The sequence below is a fragment of the Glossina fuscipes genome, unplaced genomic scaffold (assembly GCF_014805625.2).
Source record: "Glossina fuscipes isolate IAEA_lab_2018 unplaced genomic scaffold, Yale_Gfus_2 121, whole genome shotgun sequence".
Classification (NCBI taxonomy): domain Eukaryota; kingdom Metazoa; phylum Arthropoda; class Insecta; order Diptera; family Glossinidae; genus Glossina; species Glossina fuscipes.
Genome location: NW_023998464.1, coordinates 9,121,880 through 9,141,494, shown reverse-complemented (window position 1 = coordinate 9,141,494; position 19,615 = coordinate 9,121,880). Strand labels below are relative to the sequence as shown.

General features: G+C 33.4%; 1 protein-coding gene across 3 annotated transcripts in view; it reads right to left on the bottom strand.

Moving 5' to 3' along the window:
• Window positions 1–241: 241 nt before the first annotated feature.
• Window positions 242–19,615, bottom strand: part of LOC119640346 — a 39,398-nt gene continuing 20,024 nt past the window's right edge. For all 3 annotated transcript variants that reach the window (XM_038038293.1, XM_038038295.1, XM_038038294.1), the window contains 4 exons: window positions 3,533–4,056; window positions 3,089–3,473; window positions 1,528–1,716; window positions 242–1,465 (listed from right to left, as the gene is read on the bottom strand). In XM_038038293.1, coding sequence (XP_037894221.1) covers window positions 662–1,465; window positions 1,528–1,716; window positions 3,089–3,473; window positions 3,533–4,056 — 1,902 coding nt within the window. In that variant the 3' untranslated portion in view covers window positions 242–661. The remainder of the gene's footprint in view (window positions 1,466–1,527; window positions 1,717–3,088; window positions 3,474–3,532; window positions 4,057–19,615) is intronic.

Below are 19,615 nucleotides of genomic sequence, written 5' to 3'. Positions count from 1 at the left end.
ATATTTACTTTGAAATAGTGACGATATATAAATATAATATTCTTAAGGAAACAATTAGCAAAAAAAGTATGTCATGTTCATTGTTTTCAATGGTCAAAGGAACCCCATTAACAACAACCACCAAAAATACCTATCCTCGCCAGTATCGCTAGTGTCCACGAGGAGTAAACTCGCTTATAAAAAATTCAAAATATTCATCTCCCTTCAATTGCACAACATATCGCTTTTACCACCTATCTTTTGGCCAAACCGATATTTCTACTCTTTAATGGACACATATAGTAAAGAAGCACTTACACTTTTGACTATCGACGAGCCTGCGCCTCTACTGATTAAAATTGTCTCATCATCAAATTTTTTTGTTTATAAGGTAGTAGGTGGTACAAGTAAGTATCTGGTTATTTTCGCTGCCATCGTTTGCATTGAGATACATCACGAAAATAAATGCAAATAAAGCAAGGATTTTACTAGACGAATTGGTGTAGGATTTCTACAGTTGGCCTTACCAAACTATTATATTCTTATATGTTTTGATTTATACTTTGGCCGTACTAACCTGCGGTGTTCGTTCATTTTTAACTCAAAAAAAAGGAAATTATTTTCAATTAACAATTACTTGCAAAGTGTAAGAAAAAGTTAATATTTATATTGTTCATTATTTTCAATCTAATATAATAATATCAGCGGACGTTTCGTTGGCTGTGTTATTTTTATCATGTAACTGACAAGCCTTTTGTCTTTCTGCTAGTTTCTCCTGCAAAGTCTTCGTCGAATTAATAGAAGTTACTGCAGAGCACACTTGTGGGATTCGTGAAAATATTGTAGCGTGAGCTGAAGCACAGCCCGTTTCTGATAAGCAAGAGATTGCTGATGAAGTTGATGGTTTAATTGGCTCTGAAGATGTTAAGGTATTATAAACTGAAGGTCCGTGCATGGTAACATTTTGAATGTCATTTATATTTGACAAAGGATTTAAAGTACTTGCACCTGGAATATTTGATATTTGTGTATTTAGGATTTGCTCTGTATTTCCCGTAGGATTACTTTGAAGTAGATTTGCATATGCGGCCAATATATTTGTATGATTACCAAGAGTTTTAAATATATTTAAAATCTCCATGACATTTTGATTTTCTCTGCTTATATTTTCGATATCAATAGAACGATTGTATGGCTTTTTGATTGCATTTCCTTTTTTTAAAATATTCTTGCCCTTATTTGCAAGTTTGGAAATTGAAACGTCATTTTCCTGAATATGCTGCACTTCCTCAATTTGAATTACATCTGCTTCCCGTTTCATCGCTTTTATTGGAATTACGGAAACAGAGGACTTATTTAAAGACTTTGCGAAAACACTCGCATTTTCAACTGGTAACCTATTGTCTTCTATACAAAATGTCTTATTCTCATTTTCCTGAAGCTTTGCGTAGTATTCTTCAAATAGTCCTTGAAATTTAGTTGAGTCCTGCAAAAGACGTAAATAAAAACATGTAGCTTTTTATTCTAAAGGAGTAACAACACACTTACCTTATTCAATGTCATACCATCAAATATGATAGGTTGAAATTGTGAAGGTGTCATTAGATCTGCAAATGACACTTCAGTTGAAGGATGGTTTTCAATCTTTATTGGCTGTTTTAACGTTGCTAATTTGGTTACTACAGTTCGAAGTTTGGGCTTCGTTGATAAGCCGGGTATATGAAAAGTTCTTGACACCTGCAGCGTATACATGTAATCATAAAAAAATTTCATCTCGTCATTGGAAGAAAGTCAAATAAAACGTTATAGCAATACAAGTTCGACCTTGGAATGTTCTATATCTAATATAAAAAGTTAAAAATTTAGTAAACTTATAAAAATGACACTTTGAAAATCTTACAACACAGAGGAAAGAAAAGATCAAACGAAAAAAGAAAAATTATTACTTTCTTTAATATTAATTAATATAATTTACAAGAAAATTTATTATTTTCAAACTATTATCGTCAAAAAAGTTCAAAAAGTATACCTTCTCATATAAAAGCCAGCTTCCCACATTATGTCTTATAAACAGAAGAAGAACTTCCACAATAAAATATCAAAAATTAGATTTTGTTGTCATATAGGGATTTATTTCTGTTTAGAGTCATTTTATGGAAGCAAATCAAAAAATGACACCTTTCATGAAAACTTTTCCAGGTTTAATGTGAGGAAATATTATTTTTCAGAGATTTTTATTGACACATACTAACAATGAGAAAGTCTTGTCATATGACGATCTTTTTTTATTAGCAATTTACATGTGGAGTAGTGAACGTAATCGTGGTCCAATTCAACTTATATGCAGTTCGGCCAAGCCATGTTGGCTTACCAAATGTCATTGTTATCCTAATGAATTTATTTTTAAAACTGCGACTTGTAGGTTTAACATAAGAATATGTGTTTGGCCATTGCACAGAAAAAAAAACCGAAAACCCTAAATCGATTCAGAAACAGAATCTTGCTTAATTGGCGTAGTAAAAAGTGGATCTATCTCATGTCGGTCTGAGTGCTGCATGTAGCCGCAAAAATGTAGAAAATCCTTATTAGAACAGATGTAGAGTAGAATAATAATTGGCTAATGTCTCTACTACAAATATACTAAAAAATTTAATACTAACAGAGGATTTCAGTAATGACTGTTGGATAATAGGCAATTTGAAAAAGGGTCGAACCTTTGAAATTTGCAAACAAAATTTTATGTTCAAATTACGCTAAATTGTATATTTCAAAGCAAATTTTTTTTCTAATAATATGTTTCCAGCTATCAGGAACAGCTAACGTATAAACAATCATTACCAGAAGTAATGCATCCTCCAACTACCGTGGTTAAATAATACTTCTATACATATGTTGATCGTTTTGTGTTCACACCCACATTTGTAATTTGCTTGAAAAACTTCTTGACGTCTCAAACCATTCCAACACATTAAAAAATTCACATTCTCATTGGAGAGAGGGTGAAAAACATTAGCTTAACTAAAATAAGCTAAATCTAGACATTTTCATAATAAATATCGTAAAAAGAAAAACGAAAAAAAGGCATATTTATCAAGGAAGCCCATCTCACCGTTGCCGTTGGTTGAAGTAGAAAATGATCTACTGGACTGACAGTATCTGCTTGACTTTTTTCAAGATTTTTCAACACGGAAATTTCTTGCACACATAGCTTAATAGCCAAGTCGACGAAATTAACACTTTCTGGCACATGATCAATTTTATCCTTTATGAAAAACTTGTAGACTTCGACTAGCAGATGCGTAAAAATAACTTCCTTTTGGCTCATGTATTTCAAACATTTTTTGTGAATTTTATATATGTCAATAAGAAGGTTTAGAGTTTCCATATCATTTCGAGTATCTACGTTTTTCTGAAAAATTCCTCGTAAGATTTGTACACAATATGTTAAAGATTGTTGAAATAATTCTTTACGCTCGTTATCGGTTATATAACGCCTAAAAATATTTAAAATTAGTTATTGCCTTGATAAATATAAATATTTTTTTTTACTTACTTGTCTACGTCCGGTGTTTTATGCAGATGTAGCCCAACATCGATCATTAATTTGTACTTGTTCGTTTTGAGCAGTAATTGTATTAAAATATTAATACATTTGGCCAAATGTGTGGAGAAATTTCCAGGTCGATCGATTTCTGGAGAAGGTATGCGCCATATACCATTGAAGATATTGCTATTTTTTCGATCGTAAAATAAACCATTTATTGTATTTCCTAAACTAGTTTTATATTGTCCCAATAATAATTGTTCACATTTCTCGTAATCAAGTCGATTAGGAAGAGAGTACATATAATGGTATGTTAAACGGTATATTGATTTGTAATGTTCTGGAAAACGAGTAACACACTCCTCGATATTTTGTACCACACTTTTAAATATTGCCTCAAGCTCTGCACACGAGTACAAACGGCTATTACGATTAGGGTCAGTTTCATGCTCTGAAGAAGCATCCGTGTCGCTTTCACTTTCGCTAGACGACGACTCCGAAGTTTTACTAATTGTTGGCGTAGTTAGAGTTTCCTTAAAATAAAAAAATTTTTAATTTTAACTCTTGATTGTAAAAGAAATGAGATGAACATTAAAGACATAACGAAATACTCAATGAATATGAATGTGCCCTAAATTTATACATTCTTTACCACAAATAAGATAGAATGTTTGTTTGACATCAAATTTTACTGCAAAAATATTTTAAAATTCGGCTAAATCCGTCTATAATAGTTAGCAATATGAAAAATAGACAAGACCCCAGAGTCCATAAAATAGCTTCCAGTAGTGAGTGAGATATATATATGTAGCAATAACAGTTCATTGCCAAACGAAATTGTCAGCATACTTTATGCGAAAGTAATACATTAACAATCATGTGACTGACAATCTTATAAAAAAATTATTATTATTATTAACCTGTGATGTAAAAAAAGAGTGGTGCAAGAGAAGCTAATGATTCTACCATGCGTGCCTGGCTGTTCGATATGTGTTTTATGCTAGCGAAGTAGTTGAGCCATTGTCCTTTGAAATAAAGAAGTATGGTTCTTTGAAATGAAGCCAGAAATATTGTTGTAATGAGCGTAAAAATAATCTCGTCCATTTTTACATCTCCAGCTACGTAGCCCTTTCGATGCACACCTATCCCTTTGAAAAAAAGGCTATACTTAGTGAAAGTTATAGAGGGATAAGTGTGAGTGTTATAATCTTGGTCTTGTCGGGAGACCCTCAAGACAGCCATTTAGACACTATTCCATTTATTCTTAATGATTTCCCGATCGTTATTAAGTATGATAAACTTCTGATATATGCAAACGATATTTATCTTTTTAATCCTCAGAAGTTCCACAGCTGCTACGCATCGGCGCTATACCGTAAAGTCTTAATGCACTTAAACTTGCGTATATTAATAACGTTGAACTGAAAAAAGTCTGGTCATTTGCCGGTGGTTGAAGGAACTCGAAGTTTGTAATGAAAAAATTATTCATGCGTCTGGTCATGTCAGTTCGTGAAAATGAATCATTACGTTAGTTGCCTAGTTATCAATACTATATTGAGTTAATTGAATCAGTCTAAAAACAGTTGTGCTACGCAATTGTAGCGGGGGTCCCACGTACTCGTTGCTATGTAATGAACACACGCTTAGGGTAATTGACTTATCTTCGATGGAAAGACAAAAATTTTTGTTATAGGGGCAACTTCTATATGTGATCTAGTGAGCTGAAGAATAAACGCTTCGGCCTTATTAAGTGAAATTCACAATTAAAGTACAGCGCCGCGTAACTCACCAAATTTCATTTAATTAATCTTATTCAATGTGGATTCTATTTTGGGCCATTTAACCCCTTTCGCTTTCTTTGTGGCAATTTTAATAACGTTTATTATTTAATTTCTACATCCGATTCTAAGGATATAGTCAAAGAATGCCTGTTCCGACATCTTTAACCTTCAAATAAACGGTAACCAAACTTTGTTGTTACAAGAAAGTTTTTGGCGAAAGCACCGCACTTCCTTATACATACTTAATAATTAGATAAGGTATCTTAGAGTTGCGTATAATAGTCACAGTTCTTCTGAGTTCTTTACATCCCTTTTTAGCATGGTACGTACACAATGGTTAAATTCGATGATTTAAACCTTTCTTTGTATGAATTAACAGTTTGCCACTTCGTATTACTGCGCTATTCAGCGTATAAACACGTTAAGCATAGAACGCTCAAAACTGCATATTCGACGTTCATTACTTTTATTGCTGGATTTGAAGAAATCCGTTGCCAAAGCTCATCAAACACTTTTAGAAGCTTATGGAGATCCTTAAACTGTTAAAAACCTTAAACTGTTTAAACGTGGTGATTTTGATGTGAATGACAATGAATTGCAAGGCTCATCGGACGAAAACGCAGCACAAACCCTCAAAAAATTTTCGAAGAATGGGAAAGATCCAAAAGAAAAATGGCTAAAGTACGAAAATGCCATTTCGAATCGTTTCAACATCGCGGGTTCATTGCTTACCAGGCGAGCAAGATGAGTTTTCTCTGGTGTATCGTGATTGACGATGAAAAATGGATGTACTACGAAAATCCCAAGCGCCAAAAGTTATGGGTTAGTCCAGTAGCGCCATTCACATTGACACCGAAGGGGAATATTCATGGCTATAAAGTTTTTCTATGCCTATGATAGGATCAGCAAGGAGTGGTTTATTGCGAGCAGCTAAAACAGAATAATACATGTTACTACAAATGTCTACCGACATCAGTTAAACAAATTGAACGATGTATAGTTGCAAGAAGGACCAGCAATACGGGTTGACAGACGCAAAATCGACAGCGCGGCCACAAAGATACACTGTGCCAGCTCGAATGAAGAGTTATCTTTAGTTCATTATTTAAATATAACAAATAAGTAAATAAAAAAACAAACAAATACAACTCCAATCCATCGAAGTTGCAATCTTGCTCTGCAACTCAATCTGCAAAGTTGCGCTTCGAATCGTTTTTCCGTTCAATCCAAGAGATATTGCCTTTGCGATCTTTGCAAAGATGTTTATTACAACGACTGTGTAATCTCTAAAAACGCCAATGCCGGCTTGTGACATTGAACCTTTTCTTTGAGTTATGTTAAATTATTAATTCACTAAAATAAACCAGAAATGCTCATTTACAAACTAACGCTCAACGCAGATACAATACATTTAAGCAAACGGCAGCTGAAATACTTTGTTTTTACGTGTTTTTTTGTGTTAAATTGTGTTGCATCAAATTAAAGGAAAACAAATTAAAAAGAAAAAATAATAATTAAAATAAATTGTTACTGATTACAATTTTAAGTGACAAATTACACTTTCCATTTAATTAACAACCTCATGAGTTGCTTTTTTCTTTCGGATTTTGCGTAAGTGTTTCTCAGAGTAGCATCCACAACAGTCAAAACATTACCAGTCTGTCTTTCTATGGAGGCACGATTTGATTCGATATTGTATGTAAATTTGACTTCGAAAATTATTTTTTGAATATTACTGAAAAGAGTAAGAAATCGAGTATGGCCGGGAATATTGTCGAGTTATCTCCATATCCCACCGATCCAACAGTGCTAAAAAGCCAGGTTTATAAGGACCTGTCCGCTTTGTGTGCCAAATGTACTTCAAATCCTTAAATCAATTTACAGATTTTGGTATGCTATATAATTTCTTCGTCCTTTTTGAAACCCGTAGAAACGCTGAAGGTAAAAAAAAATATTTCTTCCTACCTTTTCTTTCACAATTACCTTAAAAGTTTTGGGATGTTTGATTTAAAAAGAGTTTATTTATTTATTTATTCATTCATTTATACATGGAATTCAACTAAAGAAAATTACAGCCGAATTTAGTGCATCTTAGAATATGGAATAGAATATAGAATAGAATAGAAAATCTTATACTAATTGTTTTAAATTTAGTATACAATAAAAAGGAACAAAAAGAAGAATAACAATAACAAAGTAAGTTTGAAAATAAACTAACAAATTAAAAATAATTCATGTACAAATAAATAAAAAGAGAGAAAAAAAAAGAAAAAAACATGTAGACCACTAGCACAGAAGCACACCCGCAACAAGATCAAATCCAGGTTGCAAGTGAACCCCTAAACCATTGCAAACATGCATAAACTTGGCAACCAACACATTAACAAGACAATATTATTTTAGATAAAAAATGAAATCTTAAGAATCAAATGTTAGTTTAATTACGGCAGAAGTAAATTGCGCATATTTAGCAAAGTTGCTTTAATAGACTTTAAGTGATAGACATTATTTAGGTTTCTGCAAACAACTCTGAGCGACTTAAACAGCTCATAGTTGTATTTACATTGACTAAGCTTAATCAAAATAAAGTGCGTAGAAAAACGGTTAGGGACATTTAAGCTTATCTCACCAAGTAATGCGGGCGATTCAATAGTACCATTTATTACTTTGATTAAGAAGGAAACCCCAAGAACAAATCTACGTTTCTCCAGTGACGGTAAGGATAACAGAAGCAAACTATTTTCATAGAGTGGACGATTCAATTGAATCTACACACAACCTTTATGAAGGAGACCACACAACAGAGGCATACTCAAGTATAGGTCTAACTAAACACATGTAAAGCCTTTTCGTCATATAAGGATCACCAAGCTCTCTGGACCACCTCTTTATAAAATCAAGCCCGGCCCTTGCTTTGCTTAACAAGAGCTCAATAAGCAAATTGAAACGTAAGTTATAATCAAAGAGAACGCCTAAATCTGTGAACGAATCGATGTTTTCCAACTTGTGCGAATCAATGAAATATTGAGTACTAAACGACTTCCTTCTTAAGATAGAAAGCTTCTTACATTTATTTAGATTTGGTTTCAGAAGATTGAAAGAGCATCATGCAACCAAATTATTCAAATCACTTTGAAGGTGATGTGATTGCGATTCTACGGAAAAGGAAGAAAACAGTTTCACATCATCAGCATACATTAAGATCTCGCTGAATTTAATCACGGAGGGCAAATCATTGATGTATAAATTAAATAAAATGGGTCCTAAGTGGCTACCTTGAGCTACGCCAGACGTCACGGGGAATTCATCCAAGGTAATGAGGTTAAATAAAACCCTGAATGATCTACCATGCAGATAAGAGCTTAACCATTCCACTAAGAAGAAAGGTAAGCCAGAGGCTTGGAGTTTAAAGATCAGTAAGTTACGGTTAACAAAATCAAACGCTTTGCTTAAATCAGTGTATATAACATCTGTGCGAGAGCCACTAGAAAAAGTCTTGAAAACATGACAACTAAACTCTAACAGATTGGTGACCGTAGATCTTCCCTTTCGAAAATTATTTTGGAGAGGAGAAATATACGATTCCATGGAAAAGGCTATATACTGAGCCACAATTCGCTCAAACAGTTTAGGCAAGACACTCAACTTGGCAATGCCTCTGTAGTTCTCTACAAGTTGCCTATTACCACTTTTGTGAATAGGAATAAGGAAACAAGTCTTCCAACGTAAAGGGAAAACACCTGAATTCAAGGACTGGTTAAAAATTTTTGAGATAACACCACATAAGTCGGCAACGCAAGATTTAAGTACACAAGATGGAATTCCATCAGGTCCAGGCGCACAACTATGTTTTAGAGAGCTCGAGGCTTTAAAAACGTCATCTTCAACAATAACCAAATTAGGTTATTAGTTAGTTATAAGTTAGTTATAGGATATGGGTAGTTTGCGGATAAATCAGAATTAGCAGTCGAAAAGTATTCAGCTAACAGATTTGATATTTCAAAATCATCCGACGAATCAGAGCCATTACAAGAAACATGCAAGGGATGTGTGGAAATTTTTCTTTTTGATTTAAAAAAGTGCTTAGGATTAGCAAACAGAGAGGATTTAATGAACTGCAGATATTTGCTTTGCATGGAAAGATTCGGTATTTTTATTAGGATGTTAACGATTTTGCCGAAAATGCCATTTTTGACGTATCAATTAAATCCGCTTTTAGGCTTTGGCGGGGAAATTCGTTCAACAAAAACGCATCTATCCTTATTTTCACTAGCGTGAATATCGGTTTTACGGAAAATTCTTTCGTGTTTTTCCAGTCGATTATTTCATTTCCACCGTAAAAACATGATTTAAGTGTGGTAGGTTCGTATACATCTCTAAATTTTGTAAGACTAAAGAGACCAGATGCCTTAATTGTGGCAAGACGCCTAAATGCAGCGTAGGCAAGTTGAATGCATCCCCCGTGTTTCGAACGATCGTAAGACATCCGCCTAGAGTTCGGGAAATAGCTCCTAATAAGATCGTGGCTATAAGGACGTACAAAGTAAAAATTTAAACAAAATAAAGCACTCACTGCTTAAAAGGGCTGATTATTTACCTTTTGCAATTCAAAACAAAACAATTAATACGTACAGATAAAATAGTTTAATGCGCATCCATTATTTTTCTGTTTTTTTTTTCAGCCGCAACAGACTACACACTTTGGTTCTTTGTTTCATATTCTGTGCGTGCATTACCCATTAATTAAGAACACTACGTAAGCATCCGCACATCTACAAGCCATCAATAGAACACCTGTGTTGGTAATTATTCTTTACTCTGCTATAATTTAAGGATTATATCATTCAATTATAAGAAATAATTTAAGGGTTAATTCTTAATTTCTTTATTACTATACAAATGAAGAATAGTTTGCGGACTATTTTTCAGTTAAATCTGAACGCAAATAATCATGCAATTATTCCCGTTGTCTCGATAATGAATCGTATGATGAGAATTTCCCTTCGTTGGTAAATTCATCTAAGGTTTCTTCAAAAAATAGCAATGAGGATACGAATAAAATATCAACTAAAAAAAGTGCAATATCATTGTCAAAAGAAAATCGGTTCTCTCAAAAACTTTTCCTAGTCCACCTCTAAGACGGCTCAAAGGCCAATGATTCCTATGAATGATATGCGTTCATCTGCAATGGAGAGAAGAAATTTCTCCATATAATACACGAGTATTCGTCGTAACTCATCTGTGAACATTATTCCAGCGCCTTCTTATGACTTTTAAAACACACAAATCTACAAACATGCGAACTGCGAACAGTGAACTGTCTTATCTCATAGCGAGTCCAAAGAAAATCGGTGAAATGTTTGTCATGTTAACTTGACAAAGCTTGATAGAATTCTTTTAAAGTTTTCAATCCAAGCGCGTATTGGTGTATACACAATGTTGAAGTTTGGCTCAAGGCAGTTGCTTGAGCGACATCCTCTCGAATTTATATACAGCTGAGCTACATAACCGACAAGACGATAAAACTCATATTTTTCAATATATCAAGTTGTTTTTCAGTGACTGCGGGTAATCTCCCCGTAAAGCAAACCTTTCTTTGATGCATGTGCCTTAATTAATATTTTAATCTTCACACAGCAAATAATGTATTTTGTTAAAGGCTCTAAACGTAAAATTTACTACTATATCAAAGGAAATAAGGTCAATCGGGAGAAATCTAACTCTTGGAACGCGTAGAGCTGGGGCTGCACTTTGTTTCGCCTGGCCAGCCCAGTTACGTTTACAAAAAAAAATTTAAAACCAACAAGAGCACTATCGATGTCATGTCAACTAACAATCCCATTGTTCGTATGTATTGTTCTCCTGTCCGTTAGTCTGTGTTTATGCATCTGTTGATCATTTAAGTCATTGTCCGTAAGTACATCCACACACGAACGCACTTACTTATTTATAACATCTTCACGAGCCCTTCTCTTTATCTATTCCGTAACTATTGCTATAGAGATCACCTTATCTTATATTTATTTCTTAAGTACAATAGAGTTTGTAATTAATAACGAATACTTATATTGTTCTATTTAGCAAACGCTACAATACTCTTCATAATTGTCCTTCGGTTTATTTTTCACTAAAAATTAAGTTGTTATGGTTTGTCGAACGAATAATGCTTACTATTAAATACAAAACAATTATTGTGTCGTATATACCATCTTTCATTTGAATCATTTCTGTTTTTTGTTCCTGTCTTTCCTTTTACCGCACGAGTCAACTAAATTTATTTCATGATTTTCTGCATGAACTGCTTAGATCCCATAGTTTTGACATATTCCCGACTATTTCTATTTTATCTCCACCGTAGCATTTCGCAAAAGAGAAAAGCGAAAAAAACCAATGGCGTAATAGTTGTTCATGTTATAAACCATTCGAGTCTTCTTCAAACAAAATTAAAATTTTTTTTTAATATTTATCAACGAATATAACGAGAGAGAAGTTTCCCGAAATTTTGGCTTTTATTGCACGTTTAACAATTCATATGAGCCGCTGCACTTAATTTTAATTTTATTTATTTAACTATAAATTAGCGTATGAATTGTTTCAACTATATACACATATTCTTTTTTATTTTGTTACTTCTCCGTTCGTTAAAGACAGTGCGTTTCATTTTTCTTTTACGATGATCCATGGACGACAATTCCCAGAATGCATAAATTGGCCGTTTTCAATTTATTTTTTTTTTGCGCATTATAGTGGCTGGATACATTTCTATTTGCAGACTGTCTTGATCTGTCTCATGAGTATTCCTTCTCGTCATGGTAACAAAAAAGAGACGCCATTTGCTTATGTAAAACCCACCCTTATGCTATGCACACGGACTCTCTTTTCATAATTCTCTCTTTAATTTGCGATATTATGTCAGTGGAGAATTATGAAAAGAAATACCGACTCCGATGTTGTATGGAACACTGCTGTCTTGTAAAGAGCAGAAGAAAAGCCGGCCAACCGAAATCCTCCACATCTATATACACGGACGTTACACTCTTCGCAAGGGCAATACGATAAGTCCTTGAAAGACTGTCAATCCAGATATAATATCATAAAACTCACGACTAACAACCAATCAGGATTGTCTGTCAAAAAAGTTCGGACAATTTAGAGAGCATTAGCCCTTACCGGGCTGACATCTTCAAATCCTTAGCATATGCTCAATGTTTTATATTTTTAAGGAGTTAATTCAAGTTCAAGTAATGAACTCTTCCTGCCTCCAGAATGTGAGGAATCTCAGCGAGGTTATTGTTCTTTTGACAAGATAAAATCAATCCGTTAGCGATAAAGATGAAGCTTTCATGAACAATTTTGAATCGACATGTATGACGAAGCGAAGCGCCAATTTTTCCTGTGCGACGATTTTATGCCAAAAAAACTTGTTCGTTATTACAACAATGACTACGATATAGACGCTACTGACGTTTCGATCAGACTAAGTGTGTTCAGCTACTCGGTAGTGAAGCATCTATTCGAAACATTGCATAAAGTCAAAATCATGGCGGAGCTCTCCTCCACTTTTATTGAATTGCACGACATCAGGCATGCTGCAAAGACAGGTGTAACGAAATTTCTTGGTTTTTTTTGTTCGGCTCCTTTTTTTAATAAGCAAACGAGATGTAGATAATCAGTACATATTTGAAACACTTACGATGATATACGTATGTCAAATTGAGCACTGTCACTTTTATTAAAAGAGCTAGGTTTTATGCAAAACGGCTCAATTTAATAATACAATTTTGTCCCAGTGTAGTAACTCGTAAATACATATTTCAACAATTAAAAGACAAATTTAAAGAAATTGCGCGTACAAAAATGAATCGCATCTTCTATTAAATAAATCCCACTTTTAACTTTAGTCTGTTTAAAAATAATTCGTGCTATACCAATTGTTATAATTGTTGCAGTACTAGTGGTTCTGCTGAACATCTCATTTCCAATAAAGCTCGATGGTATTAGAGGTTCTTTTAACTTTTTCAATTTATTTGATGGTCTCCCCCTTCTCTTCCCAGCAAAAAACGTGCGTCATCTCGGAGATCTAACTTCCTTCATTAGAATCGCGGATTTGTCTTTTGAACTTATATAATATATTTAATATACCCACTGAATTTTAGTATAATTACTCTTAGTAAGTATATTTATTTTGACATAATTTATTTTACCAATAAGCATTTAAATAGTTTCGATGAGCATAAGCATTTATGTAATTTTTATTATTACATCTTTGACCATATTTATACCTGAAATCTCTTTGCTGGTTTTGATTCTTAATTTGGTCATTTCGGAAATGCACATTTTAGAAGATTTAAGATGTCTAAAATATAGTTCCGCACTTGGACTTGATGGTAGGTATACTTAAAACATGCTCTGTTGAGCTATGTGGCGTTATTTCAATGATTTTTAATCAATGCTTGATATCAGATGTTTTGCCTTTGTGTTGGAAGAGTACTTTCCTTATTGTAACTCACAAATGTGGAAATAGACTTCACGTAGCGAACATCAATCCACAGAGAGGCATCTCCAAGTTGATTGTTTTAGCTAAGTTGTTTGAGCGCATTGTCACTCAGCATCTACTTTTTGCTATTAAGGTTTATATTTCTCTACTGCAATATAGCTTTCGAAAAGCAAGATCTACTGTCACAAATCTGAGTTTACTTGCCATGTTTTTAAGGCTTATTCTAGTGGCTCTCGCACGGATGTCGTATACTGATTTTAGCATAGCGTTTGACTTACTTAACCATAATTTATCTTCAAACTCCAGGCCTCTGGTCTTTCCCTTCTACTTAGTGAAATGGATAAGCTCGTATTTGCATTACAGATCATTCTGTTTAACTTCATCACCTCGGACGTATTTCCCGTGACGTCTAGTTTCCTTCAAAGCAGCCATTTAGGACCCATTTTATTTAATGTTTACATTAACGTTCTCCCCTCGGTGATTGAATCCTTAATTAATTTCGTTAAATTGTGCCCGTTAAATTTTATGAAAGTAAATGTAAAAAAATCCAAGAAGCTTTCTTTCTTAAGAAGGAAGTCATTCAGTACTGAGTATTTCATTGACTCACACAAGTCGGAAAACGTTGCTTCGCTAATCGATTCGGGAGTTCTATTCGATCAAAGATTACGTCTGAATTTGCAACTGGACTCTCTTGAAGTAAAGCTAGGTCCGCGCTTGGTTTCGTTAAAAGGTGGTTCAAAGAGCTAAAGGATCCTTACATTACAATAAGGCTATATATGTGCTTAGTTAGAGCAATACTTCAATACACCTCGGTTATGTTGTCTCCTATCTACAGGTTTTATGTAAATTCAATTGAATTGAATCCGCTCAAAAGTAATTCTTGCTGTTTACCCTTAGGAATTTGAGTTGGGAACCGCTCGGCTCTTTGGCTTCTGATGAAAATAAGTTGCTTCAGGTGGGCTTAGCATCACTTGAGAAACGTAGATCTATTTTTGATGTCTCCTTAACTAATGGTACAATGCATTCGTCCATATTAGTTGGTGAAATAAGCTTCAATGTCGTTAATCGCTTCTCTAATCACTTTATTTTCATTAAGCTGAATCAAAGTAAATATAATTATGAGCTGTTTGACCCGTTTGGAGTTGTTTGCAGAAATCTAAATGATGTCTATCACTTAATCTCAATATCGGATTCTTTAGAGTCCATCAAAACGACTTTGCTTAATACGCGCAATTTGCCTATGTTGTATTTAAACTAACTTTCAATCTTAACATGTTATTGCAATTCGAAAATTAACAGGCGTTGTTTGCTATTATCGGTTGGGAAGCTTTTGCATGTTTGTAGTGTTTTAGGGGATCACCTGCAACTTGTTTCCGTACCGGTTGTGAGTGTGTCTATGTAATATCCGTTCTATTTTTTTTTTTTTCTTCACATTTCTTTGTATACTTTATACTAACTTTTAATAATAGTTAGTATAAGATTTACTTCCAAAAATTAATTGAATTCGATGTTTAATTTACTTTAGTTGTTTAATAAATGCATTGCAATCCCTCTGCATACCACACCCAATAATACTGCTAACAACGCCAGCATCCCGTTACACACCTATCTCACTTCTAGGTCTCACAGGTGACGGAAAACACCGATGCGCAAAAAAGAAATTCCACATTTTTAACATATCCAACAAACATATCCTTTGCATTAATTTAAAAACAGACAAGATACATATGAAGTTGCTGATCGATAAAGGACCAGAAATCTCACAAATAAATAAATAAATATTTACAAATTAAATGGCAACACTTCAGGAAAATTAAACACTGTATGAACCGCATTAATAAATTTAAAATTGGACAGATTAAATCTTCACATAACTTTCACCTTCAACAGACGGAATAATAGGAACAGATTTTTACAAAAATACCTGTGCAAAGTAGACTACGACACATTAACTATAGAATAAAGAGCATACAACGAAAGCATTGCTTTACGTATGGAAACTAACAACCCAATGATTATTACCACACCCACTAGGACAGAAATTGTTCACCCAATAAAATTCTGTAAACAATAGACATTAACCAAGAAGACGAGCACACTAAAGAAACGGTACTAATATATTTAACGAGATTCAAAACGTTTTCCATCTGAAAGCAGAACCACCAAAATCTAACAATTTCTGTACACAAAAGTTATCAATAACAGACAAAACCCCAGTATACGTACGAAATTTCAGATTACCTCCACCACAAAGTCAAGAAATCAATAACCAACCACAGAAATTAATTGATGATGACATAGTAGAACCTTCTATAACCCCTTATGACTCAACTCCACTTATTGCACCAAAGAAAAATTGCGACGTCTAAAAAAATAGAGATTTATAGTGAACTTTAGAAAATTAAACGATAAACTAATAAATGACAAATTCCCCTTATCCCGACCTTTAGCAGCCGTTTCCGCAAACAAAGGGCACTATAAATTTGAGAGACTACCATTTGGACTAAAAATTTCCTCAAATAGTTTTAAGAGGATGCTGAGTATAGCCTTAAGAGGACAAGGTTCTAGTCCTTTCTTACATGTCGATTACATTATTATATTTGGCTGTATTTTAAAATATCACAATCTTGTTAAAGTGTTCTCACAATTAAGAAAATACAATTAAAAATTAAATGCCAATAAACGCCAATTTCTAAGACTAGAAGTAGGACACTTGGAACAACTTATAACAATAGAAGTCATCCGAACAAATCCCGCAAAATTTAAAACTACTACAGAATATCCTTTCCATAAAAATTTTGATAACCTGCGACGCTTCGTTGCATTATGATATTCTTATAGAAGATTCATCAAGGATTTTGCAACAATTACAAAATACCACAATACATTACTATAAAAAACACCAACCCTTTATTTATATGGTCTAACGAGTGTCAAAATGCTTTCAACACATTCAAAGAAAAGCTAATAAACCCACCAATTCTCCAATACCCGGACTTCGACAATTCACTTATATTAACAACAGACTCATCCGGGTTTGCTTTACGAGCAATACTTTCAAAAGGAGACGTGGAACATGATTTACATGATTTATGTTCGCAAGTACTACACTCTCGAAACACGACGTAAATAAATCCGCCATAGAACTACTAGCAATCCATTGCGGTATAAAGTTTTGCAGACCTTATCTCTTCAGACAAAAATTAATCGTAATAACAGATCATAGACCGTTAATCTCTCTTTTTATCGATAAAAACTCAACATATAAAATGACGAAAATGAGAATGGATTTATCGGTTGACGATTTTGGTATAATTTATAAAAAAAAGCTCCTGCAATATAGACGGGGACAATTTGTCGCGGATAAATATGAATTATGACTCCACTAAAGTATTAATACCTAAAAGAATGAATTTGAATTAATTTATGCTAACATTTACAAATGACGACAATCGGGACCAATGGACACCATACTACTAGAGTATTACTGTTTTGCTTACAATACCGCAGAAAACATAACTACACCTCCCATGGAAAGTTATCGTATTTGCCGAACGATAATATAATGGCAAATGACAAAAACTACAATTTGGACGAATACACCAACGAATTGAAGGCCAGACTATGACGTTCTTTAAGAATACCTAAAAACTCATAGAAACAGAGAAAAACACCTCTAAACAGATAAATCCACTGGGAACATTGTATTGTTGAAAAACGGAAATAAAAGAAAAAAGAACCAAAAACCATATGTTGGGCCTTATGAAATCATTGCACGAAACGGAGTAAACTCCACAATTAGAGTTAACAAGTCTCTAAAAGATTTCACAACAACCAATTGAAACCATATATTCCAAACATGAAAAAACTACAAACCTACTTTGTAAAAACCATATGTAGCAAACTTTATATATACTTATAATTATATAATGTAATGAATATAAGAAGTTAATGTAATATTAAATACTGGGCCTTTAGGTTAAGAAATCTGCCATTTTAAATTTAAAAAACCCGTAAGTTAAGATTTATGCTACATAATATTTAAAAATATAGATACTATTTTATTAGAATATATTAAGCACTAAAAACAAAAACGTGCTTTTCTAATTTTAGCATAACTAATAAAATTTAGTCAGTTTGTTTTGTTATCTTAAAAGTATATCTGTAAGCTTCTGCAAATAATCACCACATTATATTATCAGGACATATAAGCCGCTTTTTTCGTTGCCTTAATCCAATAAAACAACATCCGAATAAAAAAAAAAAAATTCTTAATGTTCTTCTTTTCTAAAATTACCCGTATTATTGGTTAAATAAGAGTTATAAGAGATGATAAGTTTCTGGTGGAAAAGGAGTCAAAAATTCGTGGTCCAGAATTGAATTTTCACAGAAGCCCAGAAGAAGCGGTTGTTTACATGAAATGATTTTTAAATCAAAACGCCATGAACCAATATAAAAATTTTTTAATTTTTTCTAAAAAACATGTATCTAGGTATGTAATGAAAAAAATTCATAAATGTAAAAATAGTCTTCAGTAGATTTTTTCCATTTTATATGCTGCTATTTAACTGGCTTTCTTGGCAACATGGAAAGTTCCAATTGATATTTCCAGTATGACCAATTGACATATCCAGTTATGTTGAAATTTGGCAATACATTCGGTTACAATGACTAAACAATTGGTATATATATTAGAGCTACACGTAAATAATCATTTATTTGCAAAGAATTTGCCTTGCTCTAACACCGATCTTTGAAGAGGAAACACATGTTCAACTGTTTCCGATAAGGCAGAAAATATTTCAAAATACAATTTTTTTTTTACAAAATGGCGGCTTTCGTACCCGCTATATTCTGCACAATATTAATCATTGCATCATTTTTCATGTTCAGGTGGGAACTAACACAACAGTAACAACACAGACGAATTGCGATATTTATAGAGATATATTGAAAGTCAATTAGTATAAAACGATCACTTGAGTTTGATAATGACGCCGTAGAATCGGTAAAGATATCTGATCCAAAATTAAGTATGAGACTCTTGTTATCTACATGGTCACTGATACAAAGACACCTAATACGAAAGTGGAGAGGCGTGGAGGCAAAAAATATGGACACCGCATTAATTATCTAAAACGTAAACAAGAATATCCGTCGATAATTTGCACTGCATTGTTGTCCATATTTAGTAGAGATCTATTTCTTAGCAGAAGCATTACCGGAGAGGAGAAATATATATTTTATAGCAACATCAAAGAATCCAAGCAACGGCAAACTATAAATTTTATTTATCGGGGAAGTAACTTGAGTCACGCTTGACTTTCGGAGGTTTGAATTTTTGTAAGACTGGAATGGCAAATTTTCAGGAAAGATGGAAAAATATACTTGATAATGATATGGATAATAATATAATAAATTAATAAGCAACAACTTGAATTTTACTACAAAATTTTTTCGATTTCAAAATAATTAATTAGTTATGGGCGTCGCTATTGCTTATACGCAGTCTATATATAGCTAGGCACCAACACTAGTTTTGATACCGTTCTTTTATTAATATTTTTACCCATTGAATTTCCAATGTTGTTAATCTTTTCGTCACTCGACAGCTCCATAAACCCCCTTTACTTTATGAACCAGTAAAGAAAAGCAAATATTTATATGCTTTGAACATTTTACGGGATTTCGTTTTCGATAAAACTAAATAATTCTCTCACACACCCTTCCGTAACAATATATAAAACAATAGACGTCACAACTTATATCACAAGATCGGCTGTTAATGGATATTTCGGACACTCCTGGCGAAAA